Source organism: Festucalex cinctus, chromosome 20, assembly GCF_051991245.1.
Source record: "Festucalex cinctus isolate MCC-2025b chromosome 20, RoL_Fcin_1.0, whole genome shotgun sequence".
NCBI classification, from domain to species: domain Eukaryota; kingdom Metazoa; phylum Chordata; class Actinopteri; order Syngnathiformes; family Syngnathidae; genus Festucalex; species Festucalex cinctus.
The window spans coordinates 10491084-10518051 of record NC_135430.1 but is presented as its reverse complement, the minus strand read 5'-3'; the positions used below and the strand labels follow the sequence as shown (position 1 = coordinate 10518051).

Sequence of the window (26968 nt, the reverse complement as noted above, 5' to 3'; positions counted from 1 at the left end):
TGCTGGACATGTAAATTTCCCAGAGGGAGCCATCCCAAAGGGATCAATAAAGTCAAGTCTAAGTCTAAGTCTAAAATGAAATATATAAAACATTTTTTCCTTAAAATACTACTTAAAATATAAAGTAACGCACTTTACAAAGAGAAATATAATCTAATAATGAATAGCCAGCTGGGATAGGCTCCAGCACCCCCGTGACCTTTGTAAGGAGCAAGCGGTTCAGAAAATGGAAGGATGAATGAAAAACTCAAAACAAAATATAAACAAATAATAATGTGAATTTTTAAAGCTTTTTTTTTTTAGCATTCCAAAACAAACACATTTCTTAAGAGTAAAAAATATAATACAATAAAATAAAATATATAAAAAGAAGATAAATCATTTTAAAGGCATTTAAATTTAAACACTTTTTGATATAAAATATACGAGAAATTAATTGAAAATATTCAATGTTTTTCTTACTTTTTTATATTTACTTATAAAAATATATAAAAAAATTATAATAATAATTAATAAAAAAAATAAACAAATATAAAAACAAAAAAAAAACTTAGTTTTTGTTTTGTTACCCTATTCTTTACTGCACAACCGATTTATGTTTTATGTACAGAACTTTGTATATAGCAATGTCTGTTCTTAAAGCGCTTTATAAATAAAGTTGAGTTGAGTTTTTTTTTTAGTATAAAAAAAAAAAATAAAATAAGATGTGCAATGTGAAAAAAAAAAGCTATTGAATCAATCCACCAATGGTCAGCACATCCGTGCATACTGGTAACGGTCTGAACAAAAAAAGTGGTATCGAACATCCCTATTTAGTCCTGTTCAGTCTGCCGGATGTGTTCAATGCGACGTGGTTTTCGCATCTAGCCGCAGTCAACCGCTTGGCGCGCCACAATTTTATTTTCCTGTTGTTCAAAACACTTTCCAATAATAAGAACAAAAAAGAAAACAAAAAGCACGCAGTCAAGCCACAATATTCTCCCTGGAAGATAATCAATGCCACAGATTAGACCCGGGCCGCTTGTTTTCCTCTCGTCGACATTCTGGCCGCTCAGTGAAGCGTACACGCGGATTTGTTCATTGTTATTAAGCGTCCCTGCCTCCTTTCCTCTTCCCGCGGGTCTTAACGGTGATGACAATGCTTTCCGTGGCATGCTCATTATTTACAATTCCCGTAAACAAAGCAACGCTTTCATGTAAGCGCAAACTACACAGTGAATACCCTCTAATAGCGCATATCAACGGTTATTAGGAGCATAAGAACAACTAAATAGTACCATGTGAGCGTTTTTGGCTTGAGGAAGGTCCACTTAAAATCTATTAAAATTCAGGACCAAATTAAATGGCCTTTATACTGCTGCACACTACATCATCATTTAAGGAGTAGATTTTATTTTATTTATTTTTTTTTTTAACACTTGTACAGTCTAAAAGGTACGATCTTATGTAAAAAATTAAATAAATTCGCCTCCTTAAGTTAGCATTTTGGGTTAACTGGCTACCAAATGGACATCATTGTTATTTTAATTTTATTTTATATTTTTACAAGTGTGTTGTTTTTGACCGATTCGATGAACTATCTGGTACTAACAGATCCCCCCCTTTTTTTTTCTTAATTTAGGGAGCCAACCATTTTTTTTTCAGAAAATACTTATTGATAATTAATATTTTTTAAATTAACTAATTTATTCCCAAAAACGTATAAACATGTTCTATTTTAAATATTACCATGAACCCAATAATTTTTTTTTTTTTTTTTTTTTTTTATGCTAGCGCATACAGAATGCTTTGATGCAGCCTCTGAGCAGAAGAGAATGCTTTTCAAGCAATGGCAGTTATTACAAAAACGGCCAGCAGGTGGCAGCAGAGTATAAGAGATTTACAAACAAATTTGTAAATAATGATGAAACGTAGCTATATTCTAATACTAATTGCTGCAAAACGGAAACAGATAGAAATATACTTTTCTTTCCTGATGAAAGAAGTAACTCTAATCTTTCTTTTGGACGATTCCCCGTTTTTATAGCAATAGAATACAATATTCTGAGGGCCTTGAAAAATCAGTCAAAATCCAGTAAAACAGCCGGGAGCGAAGGGGGTTGCTTCAGTGAAAATGGCTGCGAGTGAATGAGTTAATTTAAATAATTATATTTTAAATATATAATATTCAATCATTTAGAACTGCTGACATTACTTAATTTGCTTGAACAACAACAACAAAAATAATTAGTTAATTCAACAGTGAGCCACCAGGAAAGTGCCCAGGCTTGCATTTCAATCTGCGTTGTGATTGGCCAGTTTGCGTTTTCAGGGGCGTGGCCAAGCACGCCACGTCAGCAGCTCACGTTTAATCTGTAAAGTCAGCGGATGAACGAAGTATTTCGGGTGTATGTGACAGATTGATGGTGCTGTCAGATTCTGCTCCAGTCGCCGCCACATCTGCTCATTCGATCCCGGGAGCGCAAACAGGACGCCAAGCGCCGCTGGCCGCCGCCCAGAGCGTCCCATTGACTGCTTGCGATCCGCTCCCTCGTTCTGCGTCAATCGGCCGTCAGCACAAACCTACATTTGTCTACCTGTCAGCGGCCGTGCCTTGTAACTCAATGCAGCCGGGACCATCCCTGCTTGATAGTCATGCGGCGCTCAAAAATGTCTAAATGCAGCAGCGCTGACCTTTCTCCAAAGATGGAGCCTGTCTTTTATCAGTGACCATTAAAGGGGACATGGGTCCTCCTTTGTGTGTGTGAAGTCACATTAATCTCCTTGAGTGAGCACTAGCAGGTGTTAACCTATGTCACTACTAATCGCCACGGCAACAGACTTGTGACACCTGGACGGGCCACTGACGTCCACCGAACACACGAGCAAACATACACAACGAGATTTGGCTGTAAAGGTCCATTGACTTGAATTAGCTGACTTGGCTAGCTAGCTATTAGCTGATGATTCGTTTTTAGAGTCATTCCTCGCCTTATTGAGTTTCACTGTATCATGAATTTTTAAATCATACACATAGTCATAGAATCATACATTTGTTTCAATTTTCTTGCTAAAGCACAAGGTTTTGGATCATAAATATCGTTAGCTAATTTAACATAGGCTGCTGCTGCTACTTAGAATGGATTGTACTCCCTCCAAATGTGCTTAAAGCTATAGTCGCAGAGTTCCAATTAAAAGACGTAAAGAAAACGAACATGTAACACGAACATTCATTCAATAATAAAGCACAGCTTACAAGTAACTCAACAACACGCAGATTGGCTAACAGTTAGCAACTTAGCCAAACAGCTAACGCTATCCTCAGTCACACAGTCAATCCTTCACTCTCATCCATTGACTCCTATTCATGTATTTTATTCTTTTGAATCATTAACAACACACAGACTAGCTAACAGTTAGCCACTTAGCCAAACATCAAACACTATCTTCAGTCAACACGGCCAACACTTCACTCTCATTCCTTGACTCCTATTAATGTATTTTATTCTTTTAAATCATCCACACAGTAGAGACATAAATCAATATCGTAGTGTAATGATGAGCAACTACACATTTCCTCACTAATACGGTACCACGTCAAATTGATGCTATCATGCTAGTATTGCCAATATCAATACTGACATTTCCTTATTGATCTTTAAGTCTTTTGCTTCTTTCTTGTGCGATTTCCATCCTGATGGTATGCCAACTAAAAAAAAAAAATCCCTTTGACAACATTTGGCCAGGAAATGGACACTTAGGGGCTTTAGTGTCTGTACAATGATATAATAAAACAACTAAATGAGAGCATTATTGTCAACAAGAGATCAAATCCATCCTTGAGCACAGAATAATTTTTAATGCTGCCTTAAGTCCTCTGCAGGAAATGCTAGATGAGGACTTTGCCATGGAATGTGGGGCTCCCACCAGGCCATACCGCATTGGGGGTGTGGGGGGCCGGTTTTGGCTGCCACACGCTGGGATTGCCAGGGGTCACTGCCCTCGGAGCCCCGGACCCTTAGGCCCCAAACTCTAGACAAATGATTTTGGGAGAAAGAGTTTGTACCGTCCGCCGGGCGTCAAATAATTGTCTAGGATAAATAAACAATATCGACGTTACTATTTACATACACATATTCGTAAACAAACGACCCAATTTATGCTCCATGGAAACCGAAGAAAGATGAATGGAATATGGACGAAAACATAAGATCAGTCAGGAGAAGCTAAGGGAGGACCGATGTAATGCTGGCTGGTTGCCCCCCTTGACACCCACTCCCTCTCTTGGGCTTTCCAGTCGTCTGGCCCAGCTGTCATCTTTCTAATCATTTCTTTATTTTGCAGGAAGAGCTTGTCGCCAGGGGAAACGTGCCACTTCCGGCCAGGGAGGGGGAAACCCGACGCCGGGACCCGCGACGTCTGCAGCCGACATCACAAGGGAACGACGCTGCCTTTCATCCCGCCCGTGTTTCTTTGCTTTCTTTCGCCCTTGTATGCACACTCATCAGTATCGACCCCCCCCCCCCCCCCCCGCCCCACCGCTACTCGTCCTCAGGGGGTGTAACTTGACTTTCGCAGTAGTAATAGTTTTCCTTTAACATCTAAATGATTATTTTGGGTTTCATTTTGGAACGTGTAAGAGTTTGCTGACACTTGGATAAGATCGAATTAAGCGAAATGGGTGCACTGGGGATATTTCCATGTCGTTACTCTTCATTGTTATCATAGTTGAAATATGAAGAAATTCAATATATTTTACTATAATTTTGTTGGCATTATTATGTATGATAATCAGTGGTGTCAGACGATTACAATTTCTAATCGTAATTAACTCATAATTAATTTTATATCGGTGCTAAATGTACAATATGTACAATTAAATGTTTTTTTAAGTTGTCATACTCTTGTCAACATAAAAGTGGGGGGAAAAATGTTAAGCTAATAGAAATATGGCGGCACCTTTTAGTCATTAACTCTTTTACTGCCAAGCGTTATCAAAAAAACTTTAATATGACAAAGGCTTTGATCATTTATATCATCCTTAAACGTTCTATTTCATCAGATTCCGTCATGTTTCATTGTAATTTTATACACATTGAGCCAATTGAAAAGAGATACAATGCTGCCATCTGCTGGCCATTGATAGTGTTTTTGATTCCACAACTCATTGACCAGGCAGCGCGCGCTGCACTGATGACGGTGAACTGCCCATTGAAGACAAAACAAACAAAAAAAAGTTTACATCATTTAACGTGTATCATCATGTACATCATGATTTTACTAATCATTATTAAATATTTTTGGTGGTCAAAGAGTTAATAAAGTAATTTATTAATTCATAAAATTCAGTTACAATTAAAAAGATGTACTGAATGTGTAAACGAGTGTGATATTGATTTGTGTTGAGGTATTTTTCTGCCACTAGATGGCATGATTGCATTTGTAAGATGCTGGTGACAGCTCAGTGCATTTTTATTTTCATATTAAGAGCTATTTCATCTTTAATGTGAAGTAACTTGTGAAATTCTGCACATTTTCAAAATTGTAAAATAGAACTTGACACAAGTCTCCAAAAATATGTATTATTAATAAATGTATTACTGCTACATTTTGACATGGACGTGTCTGCTGCGATGCAACTGGAATTCCCCCAGTACAGGCTTCCCAAGTAAGGGGCAGTCATTAATTGCACATTAAAAACAAATTGTGGAATTAAAGGAACTTTAAATTACCTCAAAATTCACACACTCATTTTGACACCCATAATGATTATAGATTTTTTAATCATAGATTTAATTGGACAGCAACTACTTACATTTTTTTGTGTAATATACTGCATTTTCCTTTGGACCCCCCCGCGCTAAATTATGGTAAGAAAATGATTTGAATTTCTGTTTTGTGAGCACCTCAAATCTAACATAATAATATAGTACGTCTACTCTAGCCCAAACCTTGAGAAGGCCTTGAAGAGAATAAATCACCCCCATTGCCTAACCCCCCCACCCCCTCCGTCCGCCATCCCTGCAGTCCAGCATAATCAAGCCCAGCTTCCCAATCACGGAACCCGAGTTGAGTGCGCCTTTGCAGCTATCACCCCTTTCCCCACCCCCTCCACGCCTTCCCCCACGGACCGGCCCACCGTTGCCCACCCATTGGCGCTGATTGTTCCGGCTACACCAGATGGAAATAGTGAGCGTAAACACGTCAACATTGCAAGCATGACTACACGAATGCGACGACTGATGACATCACGCAGCCTGTATATGAAAACGAAGCGTAATCTAGTGGAGTAATGTATGCCCGAGTGTCCGAAAACATGCAGCATGTTTAAAATGTAAACATTTTCAGAGACTGATTGGTGTCCAAACCACAGGACCATTACCTGTCAGGTCTGAGCAGCGCTTACGACCTTGATGAGATGTGTGTGTGTGTGATTAAGTAGGATTGAACCGAGGGCCTCCTCCAAACAGAAAAAAAAAATAAAAAAAATCTCTGGTTAAGATCAGAGGCAGTTAGCTCCACTCAGGAGTGACAATGTCGTTGAGTAATCGAAATGATTGTCCAATTATGCTCTTACTGGTAAATCTGAAGGTCCTCAAAAAAAAAAAAAGTTTTTAATAAGAAAAAGGCACTCTAATATTGAACTATAAAAACAGAGTTTCAACATAACTGAAAAAAATTAGTTTGTGCATCATGAATAAAAGCTTCAATCCAATTCTTTGTTCTGCTCCTTCTGGTGTGCCCACTCTGGCCACCAGGTGGCACTATAATGCAGCCATGCTACTGTAATATTAGTCATTCTTCGCAGAGGATAAATATATCCTTCTATTAGTATCATTGTTGTCTATACATGTTCAAATCTGTTGCCAGTGAATGCAGTTTTCAATTTTGTGTTTGCGTCAAGCTAACAAGGGCATTCTTGAAAAAATTGTTAGGTAATGTGTAATTCTCATTGTTTTATGTTTAGAATTTATGGGAGTGGTTTCTATCTTAATGTCTTTAAATTAACTCTGACTGCCGAACGTTATCCAAAAAACAACCCCGACAGTGCCAGCCGATTTTTAACATTTTCACTCATCTTTCAAGGCAAACAGAATTTTGTGCACTATAACTACATAAACATGGTGGATACCATATGAAAGATTGAATCCCATTATTTCATAAAAAAAAAAAAAAAGTTTCTACCTTATTCCGTTCTTTAGTAATCACCGTTTGAAAATAGGTTATTTGAGTGACATAAGCGAAAATAGAAAAAGATGAAGAGAAAACAAGCTTTTTGTGAAAAAGATACATTTTCTGCACAACAGTGACGTTGACACGAATATTTTTTGTTTCGTGACACTCTGTTAATTAGATTTAACGTGACAAAGGCTTCTGTCGTATTTTATTGAAATTTCATATACCTTGATCCCATTGAAACGAGATACAACGCTGCCATCTGCTGGCCATAGTTAGTGGCTGTTTTTGATTTCACAACTCCATTGCCCAAGCAGCGCTCCAAAAGACGATGCACTGCCCATTAAAAAAAAAAAAAAAAAAAAAAATGTTGACGTCAATTAACGTTTTTGGCGGCATTCATTAGGATTTTAGCATACATCATTAAACGTGTTTGGCGGTCAAACAGTTAACGAATGTTCATTATCCACTTGTCACTTTAAAAAAAAGAAATAAATACAATTTTAAAAAAATTCTGAATTCAGAATTGCACGCAAAAATTTTCATGCCACGTACCAGTTAAAGTGTACCACCAGACAACCAATTCTGCTAACTTAATGCTAACACACAATGCTAAATGCCATAAATGAGCTGAGTGAAGTAGCATCAAAGTAATTACAGTACAAACTTTTAACTAGCGCACACAAGTGGTATCAAAAAACGGAATGAGCAACAAGTCCACTGAATTATGATATAATTGTCCAGTTCAGTCACGTGTGGCCATGTTGCTCGCCACGCGGCGGGCCTACGGGGATTAAAAGAATGATTAGCATTGGTGTGCATTATCTGCTGTTACCATGGCGCTATTGTGTTGTGAATCCACAGGTGATTGACAGCGAATACGGGATGGGGGTCGCTAAGATGGGGACCGGTCATGGCTGTACCAGCTGTGTCATTTGCTATTGGCAGCTGTGTGATGGCCGACATTAAATCTGGGATTTACTTTTGGGCCGTCCGCATTATTGTGGGGGGGATTCCCCACGCGCACCCCCCCCCTCCAGATCCTGTGTCACATTCTGTCACAGCAGCTCTGCAGTCTGACAAGTCTACACCCACACCGAGATACGGAGTTCTCCCAATGTAGGCGGACCTCATATACACATCCACAAATTTGACACGTTTTTTTTTTTTTTTTTTTTTTTTTTACAATTTACAACCACTTATTTTACTTCAGAAAAATAAAAATTGTTGTTGCTTTTTGACTTCACCTTTCTCTTGTTGATGTTGCAAATCTATATGTTTGCGTTGGGTGTGGATGATTCCCAACGGTCCTAAAAACAATTTGGCCGATGACCTCATCCAGTGTAGGTACTTGTCAACTTCAACAAGAGTGAAAAGCGCTCACGTAACAATTTTTTTTTTTTAGAAAAAAATGGAAAGAGCCTAAATGCAGGAAGAAAAGCCGTCACATAACAAGGCCGCGATGGACGCCATCACTCTCGCCTCGTTTATTTCGATCCAAACAAATTAAATTCACAATATGTGGTACACCTTGGAAACAGAAGCACCCCAACATGTTTCAACCTACCCCTTTACATATTTTCAAACACATAATTTATGATCCAAATGGAGCAACATTTTGTACATTTTCAGAGAGCCCCCCTTCCCCCAACTTTTGCACCCCTCCAAAGATTTATGACCCCACACAAATTTTGACTCCCAAACTTTTACGAACTCCCATTTTAGTGGAACAATTAATAAAATTTCACAGATTAGTTAGCATTAGTCATAATCTGATTTATGATTTACTGAGGCGGCTGACTGGTTAGCACGTCCGCCTCCCAGTACTGAGGACTCGGGTTCGAGTCCAGGCTCCCGCGTTCCTGGGTGGAGTTGGCATGTTCTCCCCGTGCCTGCGTGGGTCTTCTCCGGGTACTCCGGTCTCCTCCCACATTCCAATTACATGGATGGCAGGTTATCTCATTCACTCCCAGCCATTTTCACAGAAGCAATCCCGTTCGCTCCCGGCTGTTTTACTGGATTTTGACTGATTTTGCAAGGCCCACAGAATATTGTGTTCGATTGCTATAAAAGCATGGAACCTATCAAAAGAAAGATTAAAGTCTCTTCTTTCATCGGGAAAAAAAGTATGTTTCTATCTGTTTCCGTTTTGCAGCAATTAGCATTAGAAGAGAGCTAAGTTTCATCAGTTTTCACAAATCTATTTAAAATTGTAAGTAATTTAGCTTTTTTTTTTAGATGGCCCTGGTTGATCTCCTTTGCTCTGCTGCCACCTGCTGGCCGTTTGTGTAATAACTACCATTTCTGCAACCGTTCTTTGCAGTTGAGAGGCTGCATCAAAGGCTTCTGTATGCTCTAGCATAAACAAAAAACAAAACAAAAACGTCTAAATACGCCTTTGGGACACTTAGAACATTAAAAAAAAAACGTATTTATACGTTATTGGGAGCAAATTAGTTAATTGGGTGCTCTGATTGTCCCTAGGTGTGCTTGTGAGTGTGGGTGGTTGTTAGTCTCTGTGTGTCCTGCAATTGGCTAGCAACCAGCCCAGGGTGTACTGCCCAAAGCCAGCTGAGATAGGCTCCAGCACCCCCCGTGACCCTTGTGAGGAATAAGCGGTCAAGAAAATGGATGATTTACTGACATATATTTCAGATGCACTCAATATTTTTCAATCTTTCGGCCCTACTTCAAAAAGAACATTTTGCTGGGTTCACAAATATGTGACAACTAAAAATTTTGCACCCACCAAAAACGTGTGCCACAAAAATGTCATACTATGTATTTCTGGGCTTCCTAACCCCCCAAACACATCCCATATATGCCTGCATCCACTGTGCAGACTCCCAAAGGTAGCGCGCAGCCACATTAAAAGGTGAGCATTGTTATTCTGCCCGGGATCCTGCTAGACTCATCACTTATCCTCTATCGGCCTCCAGGATGTCTGCCGCCCGGCCCGTTTGTTTTACGGGGGGAGGAAAAAGGTACGCGGGGAGCGGGCGACACTGAAGTAGAAACACATCTTTCATGTCTAAATAAATCTGACAAAGAGATGCTTTATGACGCGTCACCGTCAGGTTGTCCCGCAGGCAAAGTGGCCGGAACGTTTAATCCGATCGGCAACCGTCTTAGCAGATGCTCCACTTGGCTGGAAGTCCCGCACCCACTCGTCGCGCTGTTATATCACCATGTCCTGTTATTCTTTATGGCTTCCATAGGCACTAAACAGGAGAGGAGTTATTTTCTTTTCATTACTCGACTCTCGTGGGACGACTCGACCGAGCGTCCCTCACCCTCTCCCCCGACTTTCGCTTCACAAATTCTTTTCAATTAAAGGCCTGATCCCGACAGATGCTGGAGACATTAGACCGATGGGAGGGCCGTAAATCTACAGAACGGCCATCCTCCAATATGGCAATCATTGTCTTATTGCGTCCTCCGCAGCCCCCAAGACGGCATCGCTACAGCATTGGGAGCGTGAATAATTTATCCCGAAACCCTATCACCGTGTTTGTATCGGTTTCCATCATAAAGTGGGTTTGGTGGGGGAATGGGGTGGGGGGGTGGGGGGGGGGGGGGGGGCATCAACCAGTTTGACCGTACAGACGAGGGTCATAGACATACATGTAAATCTGTCAACTGTACAAGCGAGCCAAAATCTAACCATGACAAATAAGGCCAAAAACCTATAAAATGTTCAATGGTGGCGATCATCTGGAAATATGAAGAAGTCCAAAGGCAACAGATCAAAGCAAAATGTCTTTTTGGACTTGTGGAATGTCCAACATTTTGCAACTGTCCAAAAATGTGCCCCACCACTAACAAAACGTGTACCCAGGGGCAGAGATGTCAAATCCAGGTCCAGAAAGTTAAAAACATTGCCACAGTTTGGTTTTAGCCTCGGGTGCTAGCTAGCTAGCTTCCATAGTGCTCGTTTACCTGCTCGGGCGCTAGCTAGCATCAGGGGCTAACCCTGCCACAGTTTGGTTTTAGCCCCAGGTACTAGCTAGCTAGCGAGCTCCCATGGTGCTCGTTTACCTGCTAGGGGGCTAGCTAGCACCAGGGGCTAAAGCCAAACTGTGTTAGGGCTTACACTTTTTGGACCTGGATTTGCCACCTCTGCCCAGGGGCTAAGACAATATGGCCTACCACCATCAGGACATTTACAAGCATTCAGTGCTCCATTTTCCATCTTTAGTAATAAAAAGGAAGTTCAATATCACCACTGCCAATTCTAGTGCATCGGGGTCACTGTCGTGACTGCTCCACTGAGCCTGTCTTTGACCCACACTTGGACCTTCTGAGGCAGGTAGCTACTGACTTCCCGCAGCGTGTGACTCAGTTGGTTATTCTCATTCTTGAGTTTGAACAGCTCCCGTCGCTGTTCGTTGACGATCTGGATGAGTTCGCCACGGGGTTTCTCCAGCTTCTCGATATTATGCAGCATGTTCAGCTCCTTATGCTTGATCTGCTTGCGAAGGTTTTGGATGGTCGTCTCGTAGCGGTCAAACCGTTCCTTCTGCGTCTCCACGGCTTGGAACACCATCTCGGCCGTTCCCATCAAATGCGAGTCCTTGTCGTCGGCGAACAGTTTTCCTTTTATGCGGGTGATGGCCTTGATGAATTTCTTGGGGTCGTTGACGAGCATCATGGACGTCTCAATTTCCAGGCTGATCTTGCGGATGAAGGTAGACTTGGCGGAGATTTGAGATTCCAGCTTCTGGATCTGGGCTTGTTGGCTCTTGATGCGGTGGTCAAGGAACTTGATCCTGTCGACCAGGTCAGTGTGTTTGCGCAGAACCAAACCCGTGTGTTTTTTGGTGAACTGGTGAGCCTTCTGCTCGATTTCGTACTTGTTCCACGTGGACTCCACCTCCTTCTCCATCCGCGTCACGCGCTCAGTCAACTGGGCCGTGCGCTTCTGCTCCCGTTTCAGCTTCTCCGTCAACGTCTCGATCTGGAGCAGCATGTCGGCGTGTTCCACTCGCTTTTTTTCCAGTATTTGGGTCCTGTTTTTGAGCTTCTCCTTCAGGGTCTCGTTCTCTTTGATTTTGTCCTCGTTGGTGGTCGTCAGCGTCGTCACTCGGCCCGTCAGCACCTTGTTCTTCATCTTGATCGTCATCATGTCTATCTGGTAGTCAAACTCAATCTTGGCTGTGACTTTTTGCTGCGCTTCGCGATCCTTTTCGTGCCGTTCCTCGGCGTGGTTGAATTCCTTTTTCAACGCGCTGTTTTCATCTTTGATGTCCTGTACACGTTTCTCCATGTTTTCCATCTCTCGGTCCTGCGCGTCCATCTTCGCCTGCAGCGCCCGTTCTTTATCGCGATACTCCTCGTGGATCGTGGCCTCCGTCTTCAGGATGTTTTCCTTGTGCTGCTCGGCCTGCGCCACCAGTTTCCTCTCCAAGTTCACCTCGATCTCCTCCAGATTGACGATCCTCTTCTGAAGATTGGCCTCCAGTGCCTTCATGTTGCTCACTTGGTTCTCCAGGAGACCCCTCTTCTGTGTCAGCAGAAATATTTTGGCTTCGTAGACTTTGTGCTGAGAAACTAATTCCATATTCTCCCTTTTGACCATGTCCAGTTTTTCCTCAAGGACCCGGTGATGGCCTTCCAACACCTCGAGCTTTTCATTCCGTGCCTGGATGTCGCTTGTCCACAGGTCATTGAATTCACTCTGTTTCTCCACCAGCCTCCTGTTCTTCCACTTGAGCATACAGTCAGAATCTGTGCTTGAGCTTGCCATTGTTAAACTAAACTCCTAAATCACAAATACGGAAAAACAAGTATGGCGTACACGCCAGACCCTTTCCAAGTCCAATACTGACGACTTATACTGTCAAAGGCACAAAGGCTTCAAAGATGTGTATGATGTCACAGAAATCAGCCCTGCACGCTTAACATCCTTGAATTCCCCCGAATGTCTTCCCTGACTTTGATGCTTCTCAAGAAATTGAGGAAATCAACCTTTGATTAACTCACAAACTTATCTGGTCTCATAATCTGTATCTGTATGAAGGGAATTCTGGGAGTCTGGTTTCCCGAAGAACAACAGTTAGAGGCTAAATCTTTTGGAAGCGACATCATGACGAGTGGGTGGTGGTGCTGTGATTGACATGCGAGGCCATCCAATGGTTGTCAGAACGTGAATAAAAGAAAAATCAAGTGTGGTCATCTTATGTAGGATGAGATGGCTCTCCGAACTGAAGAAAAAACAATAAAATAAAAAAACACCCTTGGTGGAAACTAAATGGAACAAGCTATGCTCTTGCATTCTTACGCTACAATCATGACTCAAATTGTCGTGTTATTTTATTTTGTTTCGTCGATTTTCTTTTTTCACAAAAACTGTACTGACCCCACCTGTCCAATTAATCTCAAATTCAGATACTCCAATATGATCTTGGAATTCAGAAAAATGACCCAATGTGAACTTAGAATTGCAAAAATTCTGCCATTTGTATGATCTTCCATTTAAGACACTTCGGTACCAACATGGAAAAGCCTGCACCAACATATTAAAATGACAAAAACCCAGCAACAATAATATCTTGGAATTAGAAATAAAAATACTGAATTCAATTAATCCGCCTTTTAAAATAAGAACATTAATAAGAGGTATACAGAAATCGACGATGAAATGGTGAATAATTGATAATGTCATATAAATAATGTAAATAATCTTGGCCTAAAAGGTCAAATTGACCAATATATATATTACTGCTGTTTCTGAGAAACAAACACAAACCTGAATACATTTAAAAGACAGTGTCGACGTCGATTTAAATAGATCTGCAGCTGTTTCCAAGGTTACCACATAGTTCCATATGAATCTGGCATGATGTCAACATATCGAGTCGCCGAAGGCGTCACAAGCGATATCACATTGCTGGGCCCCGTCTCATAGCTTTGTAATCAAGCTATGTTGTGATGTAATAATGATGATGTCGCCCGATGACTGCCTGTCCCTTAAAGATCCTCCGACTCACCATGGCGCTTTGTAACATTTGCAACTCACTTTGTGCAACGGTGACAAGGGGGGCATGAGTCAGGGGTTCAACCAACGCGACGCTACCTTATTTTAGCTGCCTCAAATCCAAGCATTCCGCCAGTCAGGTGGTCACACATATTCAAGATGGACCCCTTGTGTAACCCACGGCAAAAGAAAACGGTGATCTGCCACCAGGGCTTCCTGTACAACATCAGGATGCCTCGCGACGAGTCCGAAGTCAATCCCATTGTGCTCAGCATCCCGGAGCACGAGCGGATAATCGCCAATGCCAGGGGTCCCAACGCCATCGAGAGAGAACTGCAGGCTCTGAAGGACGTGGCTCAGAAGAAGCAGGACATCATCGACGCTGCCCAGCCTCTGAGGAATCAGATCCTGGAGAGGGATCTGCTCACCTTGAAACAGGAGGCGGAGACCAAGAAGAAGGCTGATCGGAAGGCTTACCTGGAATACCAGTGCCTGCGGGAGAAGGCCCAGCTGGCCCAGGACACGCAGATCCTGAACCTGGACCGCTGGATCCTCCACAGCAAGATCCAGGCCGAACGGGACAAGCAGATGCGCTGGATTAAGGAGTGCGCGGAGGAGGAGCACGCCCGAGAGAAAGAAGAGTTTGAGAGGGTGCTGAAGTGCACTCAGATCGCCCTGGCCCAGGAGGGTGAGAAGAACAAGAAACGGGAGGAGGATGGCCACAGGCACCTGAGGTTTATCATGCAGCAGGTGAGTGAGATTTCAAACGGTTTTGGTAACTTTTACGAGAAGTTAAAATTGGGGTTTTAGGAAACAACACATTCACTGCCATAGACGACTTTAGACGTCAAAGATTTGTTTTCACCGGGCTGATACACAAATCCTTGGGCTTTTGTGACCCCACAGGTGAAGGACAACGAGGAGGCGGCGTTGGTCAAACGTCAGGAAAAGCTCACCTTCTACGCTCGCACCAAAGCACTATGGAAGCAGAAGGACATGTGGCTGGAGGAGCTGAAGCAGGATCGGCTGAAGCAGCTGATGGCCACGGGGGTTAGTGACGAGTATCTCAAGTACGTGACCAAGAAGACCAATGAGGACCAAGCCAAATCTTTGGATTCCCAGTACCGCACGTTCAAGACGTTGGACATACTGCCCAGGTGGGTGACGGGCAGGACCAAAGCCATGCAAGAGCACATCAAGAATCAGAATGTTGAGACGGACTATTAAGGTCTGATGGAGACCAACCATTGGAAGAACAAATGAAGAGCAACTTTCGACGCTTCTCTTGATTTGGGATTAAGAGCCTCTGGTATCAAAATGAATGAAACATTTGTACAATTTTAGAATAAGGGAAATCTAGCACTAATATGAATTTGAGATTAAGAAACTCTGATATAATGTTGAATTTTGGAAACTCCACTACCTATATGACCTTGGATTTGGGAGACTTGTGCACCAATAAAATCTATGAAATAGTAAAATCTGATCTGAGAAGAATTTGAAATAAGAAAATCTGCCACCAATGTGATTTTGAAATAGGAAATTTAACGTGTGATTTTGGAATTGGAAAAAAATGTGTCATAATATAGTATTTTTTTGATTGACGCTTAAATGTAATGTCGTTCAAAATGAACAGGATATTTGCTCTGATTTGTCAGATCACAACATAATTCTGTGTACGTACTGTTTTGTTTTTATTTCTCAGGAAATCGTTATAATTGACTACATTAGAGATAAAATAAAATCTCATAGATCATAGAAGCGTCCTTTTTGCTCAGCGGGACAGATCTGACAGTCATCCGCATAGCAGTGAAAGGAAATATTTTCTCCAAATGGAACCCAGGAACAGCAAAGACAATGAAAACAGCAGTGGCCCCAATATAGAACCCTGTGGAACACCATATGACAAGGGCAGAACAGAATTCCTGTCTTTCAGTGGTCACTTACTAATTCTCCCTCTTCAGATGTACAGTTGAAACCGGGACACTGCACTAGTCAAGGGGCCCTCGATACGTCCACAATCTGAACACCCAGAATTAGATCCCACTGTATAGGGCCCCAAGTTGTCTCCTTGTTACTGAGGTCATTTTAGCAACATGGAACCTCTGAGTCGCCCCAACTTTTTCAGGTGCATAGCTAGTTTTCAAGGGTTCTAAATCAACGAGTGATAAAGTCCGTTACAAATCTACATTGGGGGACTTCAGAGCACCCAAATATGGTTATCAGATCTAGCTTTTGAGGGGTGGGATGTTTCAATTTCTACAATTTTTTAAATGTCTAGCCGCATATTTATGCCTCACACCAGGTAGACCCTTTAATGTTATGTGGCCATTTTGCCGCAAGTATCTGCTTTTGGACATGCCAGACGCATATCAGGGCGGTCCACACTGGTCCATAGTGGGGCCCTGTCACTACCCGAAACTTTTTCAGGTACACGGTTTCCCTCGAATGAGTTTGATTAACAGTCGTTGCTATAATAACGGTCTCGAATCAGCCAGGAGGGCCTTGGAATTTTCAGAACTCATTATGGGGAACCTTTAGTACCCCAAAATATGGCTTTAGATCCCAGTTTTGAGCAGCCTTGGTTGGCTTCACTTTTGCTGGGGCCTTTTTTTGCCCGTCACACTTTCTCCGGGCCCCTGATTGAACCCTACACTGGTTTCAAGTCTCATTTTTGGCAATTTTATCGTCTACAGACAACACAAAAGCGATCGGAGCAAATTCCCGTCGGCATCCTCTTTCTGCCACAAAAGGACAACATCTGCCGACTACGGACCCCAATTCCCCCACCCTAGCCCCCTAACCAAAGTGGCGACACATTAGCCAGCAAAGAGGAGGCCTATTAATAGGTCGTAAAGAGATGTGGCAGATCATGTTGTCGGAGGGAGGTTTGATATGCATGTAACACAAGCTAAGTTCAATTGTGATGCACAGCCAGAGGCCCCCGCTGAGGAAATCTGCATGAAATCAGTGTCTGGGCCAGCTAGTAAATCACCTTTGGCTTGCTTATTGTACTAGTGCGCTTTTATGGCGGCTTGAGATGTCCTGGTGTCAGGAATGCCCAAAACTGAACCTGTTTGGGAATTCTACCAGGGTAAAAATGAAGCTTTGTGTGGTGTGCTTTTTATTATTTCTACCAAGAAGGTTGTTTTCTGCAAAATCTATTGATCAAAATGAATTAACTGATTCTCACAGGAATTTATTTGGCTTTTTGCACAGTTGCGCATTCGAACTATGAGCCTGTCTCCAATAAATTACAACTTAATAAATATAAATATAATAAATAAATATATATATGGAAATAGAAATATGAATAAAATACAAAATATTTTGTTTTTGGAAAAATTTGTTTATCAAAATTAGTCTGTTACAATAATAATAATAATAATAATAATAATAATAATAAGTTTATGCAAAAAGTGTTTTTCCCCCCTTTTGTTTCCTTAATGAAAATTTTAATCATAAAATAAATGTGTCCATCATGATTTTTCTTGTGGTTTTAGCGCGTCCACCAAGGTTATATTTTCCTTGAATATTGTTTGTTAGTATCGCAAAAATATTATGAAAATAGATTTTTTAAAAATAATTTTATAAAAAATTTTTTAAAATTTAATTTGATTTATTTTTACTTTTTTTTTTAACATTGCTGCACAAATTAAGACCAATATACTGGTAAGTATTTGTTTTTGCTTATTGTGTTAAATAAAATTATTAAATATATCAATATATCAATAAAAATTATATAAAATTATATAATAATATGAAAAATAATAAATAAAACTAAATAAAAATAAATAAAAATAAATATAAATAAAAAAATATTCAATATAACAATATATCAATTTTATTTTATTTTTTTAGTTCAGTTTCAACAATTTTATTTTTATGTTCACGAAAAACAAACAAACCGAACAACATTTTGCAATTCCCCCCCCCCTTATTAAAATAAAAATAATAAGGAGATAAATTTGTCAGGATTGAAGGAAATAAAAAAAACCATTTTAAAAAATTACATTAAAATTGTTCATCATGACTGGTTCCTTTCCTTCAGTTTTGTTTTCAAGATTACACAAAGCATAATACATAAAAGTAATTAACTGACTTCCGTCAACATTTGCTGCACAAATGATCAACTGTGCCCATCCATCATAACCTTTTTTTTTTTTTTGCCATTGTTACGTTTGTCGCGATGGCACCAAAATGACCAGCAACAGGAAAAGCAATCAAAGACAACCCACCTCCGCTGTTTGCCGGGGAGATAGCAGCAGAGTGACAGTCATTCGGGACAATCTTTCAGCTGTTCGGAAATGGCGGGGGGGGCTCGAGAGCGGTAGTGGGGGGGAAGCACATTACTCTTCATTGTGCTGGTGCATTCCGGTGGTTTGTCCAGCTTCACTACTTTGTCCGGACCTGGCAGGCACACTCGGCTCACCCAGCCAATGCTCCTCATTCCATGTAAAAACAGAACAAAACAAAACAAAACAATGGATGAACTTATTGAGCACAGTGTGACTGTAGAAAACATTCCATGTTTAATTCTCCCATGCAGTTTTGGCTGTCCCCATCCAGGCTTGTGTTACATGTTGTAGCAGAGGATGCATTTACGCCACATGCTACTTACCTGACAGGTCAGTTTTTTTTTTTTTTTTTTTTTTTTTTTTTTTTTAAGTAAAATTCAATTACCTTATCTGAATGATAAACACTCCGCAGTAGGGCTGAACTTTTTGTTTTTGTAATTTATTGTATTTTTTGCAATGTCTTTTTATGATTTTTTTGTGTGTGCTGTGTGCAATAACTTAATCTGTATTACAATAAATAACCACATTTATTATAGTATCTTATTGGTCTAATAGGTTATAAATATCTGTAGAAGGGCATAAAGCCCATCAGATATCGTTGTTGTTTTATTTTTATGCTGTTTCTCTCTGCATTATATGAACAGAATGGCAAATCCTGCATTATAAATAGCGATGAGGCACTTGAAAAAAAACAAAAAACACTCAGAAGCATTTGATTTAAATAGACAGGATTAGCATATGGGCCCGTTGTTTGGTCTAGACGTCGACCAGCTCCAGTTTCTATTTGCTTCCTGGAGGGATTAACCAACTCGTGACACATGTCAAAATCAAAATTCAAAATAAGAATAGCTTATCTGGTCAAAATACGGAAAAAAACAAAAAACAAAAACAAAAAAAACGCAGCAAGAGTCTCAAAACAAGCCTCGAAATAAAGCGTAAATTAAAACTCATTACTTAAAAAAACAGGCCTTAAAGTAATAGATGTGCGTTTTAGAATTAAAAGTCATAAGGGTAAGTGGCAAATACACAAAATATGACCATGTAGCATTTATGCTAACTAGCATGTTGACAATGAGCAAATTACAGTGATTCAACGAGGAGGGGAAAAAAAGTTAAACATATAACATCAAAACATAATTTAGGTAACTGAGATTTTTACCCCCCATTACAGCTGAAATCGTTAAACAGAAAAAAAATATATGGGCAAAGCAAACTTACTTGTGGCTTTGTAGAGGATCTGAATGACATGCTACTTCCTGTGGAACATGTGACTTGTGGAATATTTTCAGAAGTTGTAATGTTTTAAGGTTGTTTTAATGTGACAGCCTTGACATGGACATGTCAAAAGTGTGAATTTACACTTAGTAAAGATTTTGTGTGTATGTGTATAACATTTTGAAAGGATTTAAATGTATTTCATGGTCAAATCAAATTTTAGGAGGCGGGGACTGGCATCAAATGCACATTTTCCCTGCGTTCCACATACTTTATATGAATATTTTAATTGTGTTTATTAAATACTTAACTTATTTAGCCCAATATAGAAATAAAAAGTTAATATTTTGTCTATAATTAATTTGATACTTTCATTATTTTTCCACATACAAATAGTACCTTTAAAAACACATTTTGCAACTTGCTGTCGACTGAAAATGACATCACAACGGCTCAGGTAACCAATCACAGCTCAGCTTGTGAATGTCACACCAAACCGAGAAAACAGGTGAGCTATGATTGGTTACCTGAGCCCTTGTGATGTCATTTTCAGTCGACAGCAAGGTACTATTTGTACGTGTAAAATAATGAAAGTATCAAATTAATTATAGACAAAATATTAACTTTTTATTGCTATAATTGGCTATATAAGTAAAGTATCCCTTTAAATATGCAATCAGAAAAATGTGCAGGACATTTTTCTTCATGAAAAGTATATATTAATTTTATTGTTGGTCTTATTCATTAGGGATGCGCATAGCATGGTTAATTGCGCTTCACTTTTTTTCCCACATTTTTTAAAAATGTTATAACCTTATTTCAATATGGAATAATTCATGTTTCCCTCAAAATGTGTCATAATGAAAAAAAAAAAAAAAAAGAAAAAATAGAAATTGTTGTGGCATTTATCATGTGGTGGGAAAATGTATGACATTTGATCTTGACAAAACTCACACAAAAAAAATGCAATTATCTACACATTTCCTTTACTTAAACTTGTAACACATCATCAACACTTTTACAAGCTTTTTTGTTCAATAAAAAAGCCACATTTTTTTTTTCTTCTTCGAGAGCACATGGATATAAGGAAGGAATTGTCCAGTGATTACAAACTTTTACACACGCACAAAAAAACAAAAACAAAAACAAACCACCTCTGTACACGATTGTCTCAGTAAATAAAGTTTTTTGTCATTTTTCTTAAATTATTAGAAAAGCCCGGGAATTCCTCAGGTAACGAGTCTTTTTCGCCTTCTTACGGAGTTCATAAATAAGAAGCGCTGGCGGGGGAAGGTTGACGGGGACGGAGGAACCGGGAAGCCGAACCGAGTCCAGGCAGTCCATTTTCACAGTAACCACGGCTGTAAAATTCACCTCACAGGATGACGACGACAAACGAACAAAACAAACAAAAAAAAAAAAAGTGTTAAGACAAAGTGTGACTGGACGTCAGCACATTTGACTGTTCTCCTCTTCTCCTGAAAGACGAGACGCCACAGGTAGCACAACGGGCCTTTTGTGTTGGGTTTTCCCCGCACCCGGAAACCGAGCCAAGCGTGAATCCGGAAAAGGAGGAAGCCGGAGCAAGGTGGACGTTGCTACAGGTACTCCAGGTCCAGGGCGTGATGGAGGGCCATGAGGTCCGAGTGGCTGGAAATCCTCCAGAAGGGCATGTTGTGCTGGAAGGGAAAGAAAAGCTACAAGTCAGTCGGTGAAATTTAATAACGTGCATGACACCAGTTTCGCTGATCAACCCGAAATTAGCAAGATATGACTAGTGTTCATTTTGTCAGCCATCTTTAAATTTAGTCTCAGTTTTAGTCCTGATTAAATCACACTTGTTAGTTTTTATCATCGTTAATCAACCTCATCCATTTAGTCCATTTTTAGTCGAGTATAAATAGACCATTTTAGCCTTTATTTTAGTCCCAGAAAACATAACTTTATTCGTCTGGTTTTCGTTATAAATATAATTTACTCTTATTTTTTAAATCTTTCACCGTGACTCCACTTCCTGTCTGTCCCATGTTTGTGCATGTTGCACTCATTAGCTGCAGATTTGAAAAGGGGTGTGTCACATGACACATAGCAGAGACATTTTATAAAATCATATTTTCGTCTCGTTTTTGTTCATCAACTAAAATTTCCAGATTTTAGTTCAGTTTTTATTAAGAGAAGTACATTTTCGTCTCGTCTTCATTAGTCGACGAAAATGCATACTGATTTAGTCCCATTATTGTTTATTAATGAGGGTTTTAGTTTTAGTCTAGTCTAGTTTTAGGCCGGTAAAAAAATGTGTTGACTAAATTATTTTTGTTAATGAAATTAACACTAGGTATGACCCCATGATCACAATTTAACAGGAAGTCATCAAGTTTGGTTCGAAGCGGGGTTAAGTAATAACAATAATAATAATAATAATAATAATAAAAAAAAAATATATAAAAAAAAGAGCACAGATTGCAAAGATTTTTTAAAAATTAGCCTGCGACACCAGTTTCACATATCAACCCAAAATTGGGCGGACATGTTTATGATGCACAAAAAAAAAAAAAGAAGTCTCAAGGACCCATTAACAAAAATGAACAGGAAGTCAGCCATTTTGATTTAACACATCCATTGTTATTTCATTCAGAAGCAGGTCTCCTCATCAGAAATTAATTTTCCACAATTACAAATTAGTCACTTTCTCTTGTAGTGAAAGGGTTAGTCATTATGGAGGAGCAAAACTGCCAAAATTCGAAATAAATAAATGACGAAATAAATGACTAAAAGTGAAAATAAATATGAATATACAAAATAATTTCGAAAATTATATCTAAAAAAAAAACTAAATATAAATGGAAATAAATCCGTTTTTATTTTCACTTTCAGTGATTTATTTATTTATTGATTTATTTATTTAGTAATTTATTTATTTAGTCATTTATTTATTTATACGCTTAGGACCGCCCCTCATTTGAATAACATTGGCAGTACGGCCCAAAACTGCCAAAATTCAAAGTAAATAAATGACAAAATAAATGACAAAATAAATGACTAAATGACTAAATAAATAGATAAATAAATGACCAAATAAATAGATAAATAAATGACTAAATAAATAAATTACTAAAATAAATAAATAAATGACAAAAAGTGAAAATAGAAATGGATTTATTTACGTTTATTTTTTTAGATATAATTTTCGAATTATATTTTTTATATTCATTTTTATTTTCACTTTTAGTCATTTATTTATTTATTTAGTCATTTATTTATTTAGAATTTTGGCAGTTTTGGTCCTCCATAATTCCTTAACGTTGAGCGTGCATGTAGTTGACAACGCTCCCACTGGAGGCTGCGGGCGGTTGTTGTGTTCCCAAGGCGAGCGAGTACGCAGCATGGGAAACCCGAGTCGCAGCGGAATGAAAGGAGCTCGTCACAGGTGGCGTAACGAGCTCCTCCATTATCCCCCTGCAAACTCCCCCTTGGACTTTATCAGAAGTAGAACCTCTCCAAGGTTCCGCTTAGGATGGCCTGCAGTGACCCTTAAAAGCTCTTTGGCTTTTTTTGTTTTGGAAATTGTCTTTGCTTTTAAAGTCGAAAAGCTGCCGATGTTATCTTGGGCCCATTTCGCTCGGGCCGACAGTATTTGCTTTGTTTTTTCAAACACTGCGGTTTTCTTGCGAAGGCCAGAGAGGACGTCTCCGAACATATCGTGACATAATGGTGCTTCACATTTCGAGCGCATGACATCCCGGTACCTTTTTCGAGCCCTGCTCCTCTTCCACTCCGTCCCCGACGACAATGTAAACAACTTTCCTGCCGAACCTCTGGACGACTCTCTCGAAGCAGCTCTCCTTACCTGCGTGTTTAAGAACCCAAAGATGAAAGGATGAGTGGCGCACAACATACGCTTTCTCTCAAGGAGCCCCGAAAACGGCGCACGCGGGTTGATGTTTATTTTGCATTGGAAACAGGATTGCAGGAAGAAATGGGGGGCTGGAGCTTGTTGCTCTTGCTTTGGAATGACATAAATGCCTCCAAGTGGTTTCATATGCAGAGAGAGAGGGAGAGAGAGAGAGAGAGAGAGGCCCCCGCTCGGAGAAAATAATCCCGGAGTTGATGAGGCCTATTCCTTCAATCCTATCTGTTCACTGGATCTCCCCGGACCGGTCACTTGGTAGCGCGTGTTCCCAAAACTCCCCCTCAAACTCCAAACAAACTGCTCATCCTTTTGAAGATGATTGGGACAAAACATGCTGTCACCTAGTTAAACCACCAAAATAAACAATTTACCTATTTTGGTTGCGCTATAAATATTTTCAATCGGGAATACGATGCCCAGGCCGTAGAGCAGGACCTTGGCAAGGGCGGGGATCAGCTGCGTGGTGGTCACCAGAATGTTCACACAGTTTGACCTGCACAAAAGAAGATGGAGACCCTTAGAATCCAGATTTCCCCACCCCCTCCCCCTCTCGGCGCACTTTTACCTTGAGTGGATTAACGTTAGTGCTTTCAGTGCCAGTGTTAACCAGGAGTCCGTCAAGGCTTCGATTTCTGCTCGCAATTGCAACCAGGCTTCCCTCTTGGCCGGGCCCAGGAGACCTGCAAGCGTACGGGAACATTGTTTGCCTTGGACCGCTTGGAAAAGTACCCAACTAGTGAGGGAGGGGTCGGGGGTGGGGGGGATTACCTCCGACGTTATTTTTGTAAGTGGTGTAGATTTCTTTCACCCGTCTGTAGCGGAAGGCCAACTTTCTCATCCAGTCCACGCCTCCACGCACACCTGTGGCCAGGCAGAGGTTGGCGCTGGTGGCCGCCGCGTGGAAGCCGTCTGCGCCAAAGTTGTACGTGCTGCCGGCCAGATTGGAAAAGACGTGGTGGATTAGCGCCTTTACGTGTCTTCCAGAGCAGTTATTCCCATACGACATAATGAAATCATGCATTAGGGTGCTCAGACTGCTCTGTGGTTATCTTGTTTGTATTAAAAACTAAGACAAACACATAGATAGCTAAAGAGATAGATAGCTAGAGAGATAGCTAGATAGCTAGAGAGATAGCCAGCTAGCTAGCTAGCTAGCTAGCTAGATAGATAGATAGATAGATAGATAGAAAACATGCTATTGAAGATAGCTAGCGAGCTAGTGAAGATATTTAGCAAGAAAGCGAGCTAGCTAGCAAGACAAACAGACAGACAGACAGACAGACAGACAGACAGATAGATAGATAGAAAACAAGCTATTTAATATAAGGAATATAGCTCACGAGCTAGTGAAGATATTAAGCAAGAAACCTAGCTAGCTAGCTAGCTAGAAAGCTAGCTAGCAAGATAGACAGACAGACAGGCAGACAGACAGACAGACAGGCAGACAGACAGACATAGATAAATAGATATTTAGCAAGATATTTAGCAAGATATATAGGAAAAAAGCTATTGACGATAGCTAGCGAGCTAGTGAAGCAATCTAGCAAGATAGATAGCTAGATAGATCGATAGATAATCACATTTTATTAAATTGTTAATCTACTGTCACTAAAAAAAGCAAAACAATTTTTAAAAAACAATTCAATTACTGATTATTTTGAATTATTAATTAAAAATGATTAATTTCATACCAAAGTAATACATAATGCATTTGTTGTTGTTTATTTTATTTTATGAAAAAAATAATGTGGCTTTAGATGCTCGCTGAGCTGAAGACTGTTCATGTTTTTAATAATTGTAGCACTTTTCATGGCTTCAGCTCCACTTTTGAACATTTAAACTGTCACACAAGCATAACATGAAGTGAATCACTGTAATAAAAGTAAAATAAAGTAAAACTACTCATCCTTGGGAGATGGCTGACAGGTACAGTAAGTAAATTGCAGCATTTTTTTTTAAATCACAAGATGAGTCAGCAGTTTACCTAAGATCCTGACCGTTGTCATCCGAAGAGACGTCGTCGATATGTACCTGGTCACATTCCTGCAAAAGACCACACACAACATTTGAGTCGGCCCCACCCGGCTCCATCTATTTTGAGTATTCAGAGAGGCTTCATTATTGAAGAAAATTGCCAGTCGTTTTTCACCAGCGTAAAAAAACACCGCCTGGCATTGGCCGGGCGCCGCGGCGTTGAAAGGCCTCGTCCGAGAACCTTCTGAATCAGCACATGCCATAATTCTTCCCATGTGCCCTCACCAGCGCCGTCTAAACAAACCCCGACCTCGTCATCGGCAGAGAGGCAACTCAAAAAAAAAAAAAAAAAAAAAAAGCCTATTCAGCAAGCCGGGCTCGTGTTTGAGCCGCCATCTTAAGGCGCATTGATGTATATAAATATAGTAGGCTATATAAAAGGGGGCCTTGGCTCTAATAGTGCATTTGTGAGCCCATGTGCGCGCTAATACTCTTCCCTTTGGCTCTTCTTGGAAAGGTCCCGCGATTCTCCAGCTCCGTCCGGGCGAGCGGTAACACAATCCAGACTTTCTGCTAAATGTAACCGACTAGAAAAATTGAACCTGATGCTAACCGCCAATGAAATTATGACCTCTGATTGCTGCTGCGCCACACACCATCACGGGCCCCGGGGCCAGCCGGCCGGCCGGAGAGCGTCAGTGAAGAAAAATCTGTTCTTCGTTTTCCATTTATAGGCGAGCGCTAGTGTTAGTGCCCTCTCCTACCCCCAATCCACTTATATTGAGATTTAAGGGAGTGTGGTGTGAAGCAAAAATTCAAGTGTGGACTCAATCCTGAAGTTAGGAAATTACCCAGCAGGCAGGGTAAAAATAGAGGTGACAGGTTTTCATCTAGAATTCAAGCTGCAAAGTTACTTTGAAAAAAAAAAAAAAAAAGAAAAAATGTGGGAACTACAAATATCTTCAATACATTGAGCAAAAAATTGGCGGATACACCAAAAGTTAGACCTGCTCAGACCACATCTAAATACTGACACAACTAGTGTAATGCCATGTTGAGACTGTAAGATGCCACAATTGAAGTTAAAGAAAGTGGTGCTTTGATTGGCCATGATTGAAGTCGAGCATTCATCTACGAAATTAACATCATCGGGTCGAACCCGCCTCCATGCCGCACTAGTCATGAAAACAAAGCCCTTAAGGACTATGTGGAAACTGTCAACGACAACCATTTGCATCTATGCATGCTTCAATGTCACCATGACAACTTCAAGGCGATCCAATCAAAGCTCAACCAATGAGCAATCTTCATTTTCAAAAACGGGACCATGGAGACTGTTTGGTGCTAAGTCACAGCAAAGGGATAAGCTAACATTAGCATGTTTGCTTACTTGTATGTGTTTTGTCTTTTTTTTGGCCATGTGTACCTAATTGTTAAAAC

The 26968-nt window shown here is 40.3% G+C and overlaps 2 protein-coding genes and 1 long non-coding RNA gene across 15 annotated transcripts in view; 1 reads left to right on the top strand and 2 right to left on the bottom strand.

The window, feature by feature from the left end:
• The window catches only part of LOC144009587 (uncharacterized), a 35044-nt gene extending 16594 nt beyond the window's left edge, over window positions 1-18450 (bottom strand). Inside the window, exon 1 of the long non-coding RNA XR_013280969.1 lies at window positions 18370-18450. This is a non-coding gene — a long non-coding RNA (uncharacterized LOC144009587). The remainder of the gene's footprint in view (window positions 1-18369) is intronic.
• LOC144009661 (uncharacterized) lies at window positions 14107-15918 on the top strand. The gene is made up of 2 exons (XM_077509480.1): window positions 14107-14881; window positions 15038-15918. The coding sequence occupies exons 1-2, from the start codon at window positions 14291-14293 to the stop codon at window positions 15356-15358; spliced, it is 912 nt and encodes a 303-aa protein (XP_077365606.1). The 5' UTR covers window positions 14107-14290; the 3' UTR covers window positions 15359-15918.
• Window positions 18451-20608: 2158 nt separating the features above from the next.
• eya1 (EYA transcriptional coactivator and phosphatase 1) overlaps window positions 20609-26968 on the bottom strand; it is a 53010-nt gene continuing 46650 nt past the window's right edge. For all 13 annotated transcript variants that reach the window (XM_077509311.1, XM_077509309.1, XM_077509313.1 and 10 more), the window contains 6 exons: window positions 25539-25597; window positions 24323-24483; window positions 24120-24234; window positions 23926-24047; window positions 23391-23491; window positions 20609-21323 (listed from right to left, as the gene is read on the bottom strand). In XM_077509311.1, coding sequence (XP_077365437.1) covers window positions 21243-21323; window positions 23391-23491; window positions 23926-24047; window positions 24120-24234; window positions 24323-24483; window positions 25539-25597 — 639 coding nt within the window. In that variant the 3' untranslated portion in view covers window positions 20609-21242. The remainder of the gene's footprint in view (window positions 21324-23390; window positions 23492-23925; window positions 24048-24119; window positions 24235-24322; window positions 24484-25538; window positions 25598-26968) is intronic.

Bases quoted from the DNA above. Each gene is read 5' to 3' on its own strand.
- LOC144009661 (XM_077509480.1), top strand. From the start codon at position 14,291: ATGGACCCCTTGTGTAACCCACGGCAAAAGAAAACGGTGATCTGCCAC. The intron at 14,882-15,037 runs GTGAGTGAGATT...GTGACCCCACAG, and splicing joins TGAGGTTTATCATGCAGCAG to GTGAAGGACAACGAGGAGGC.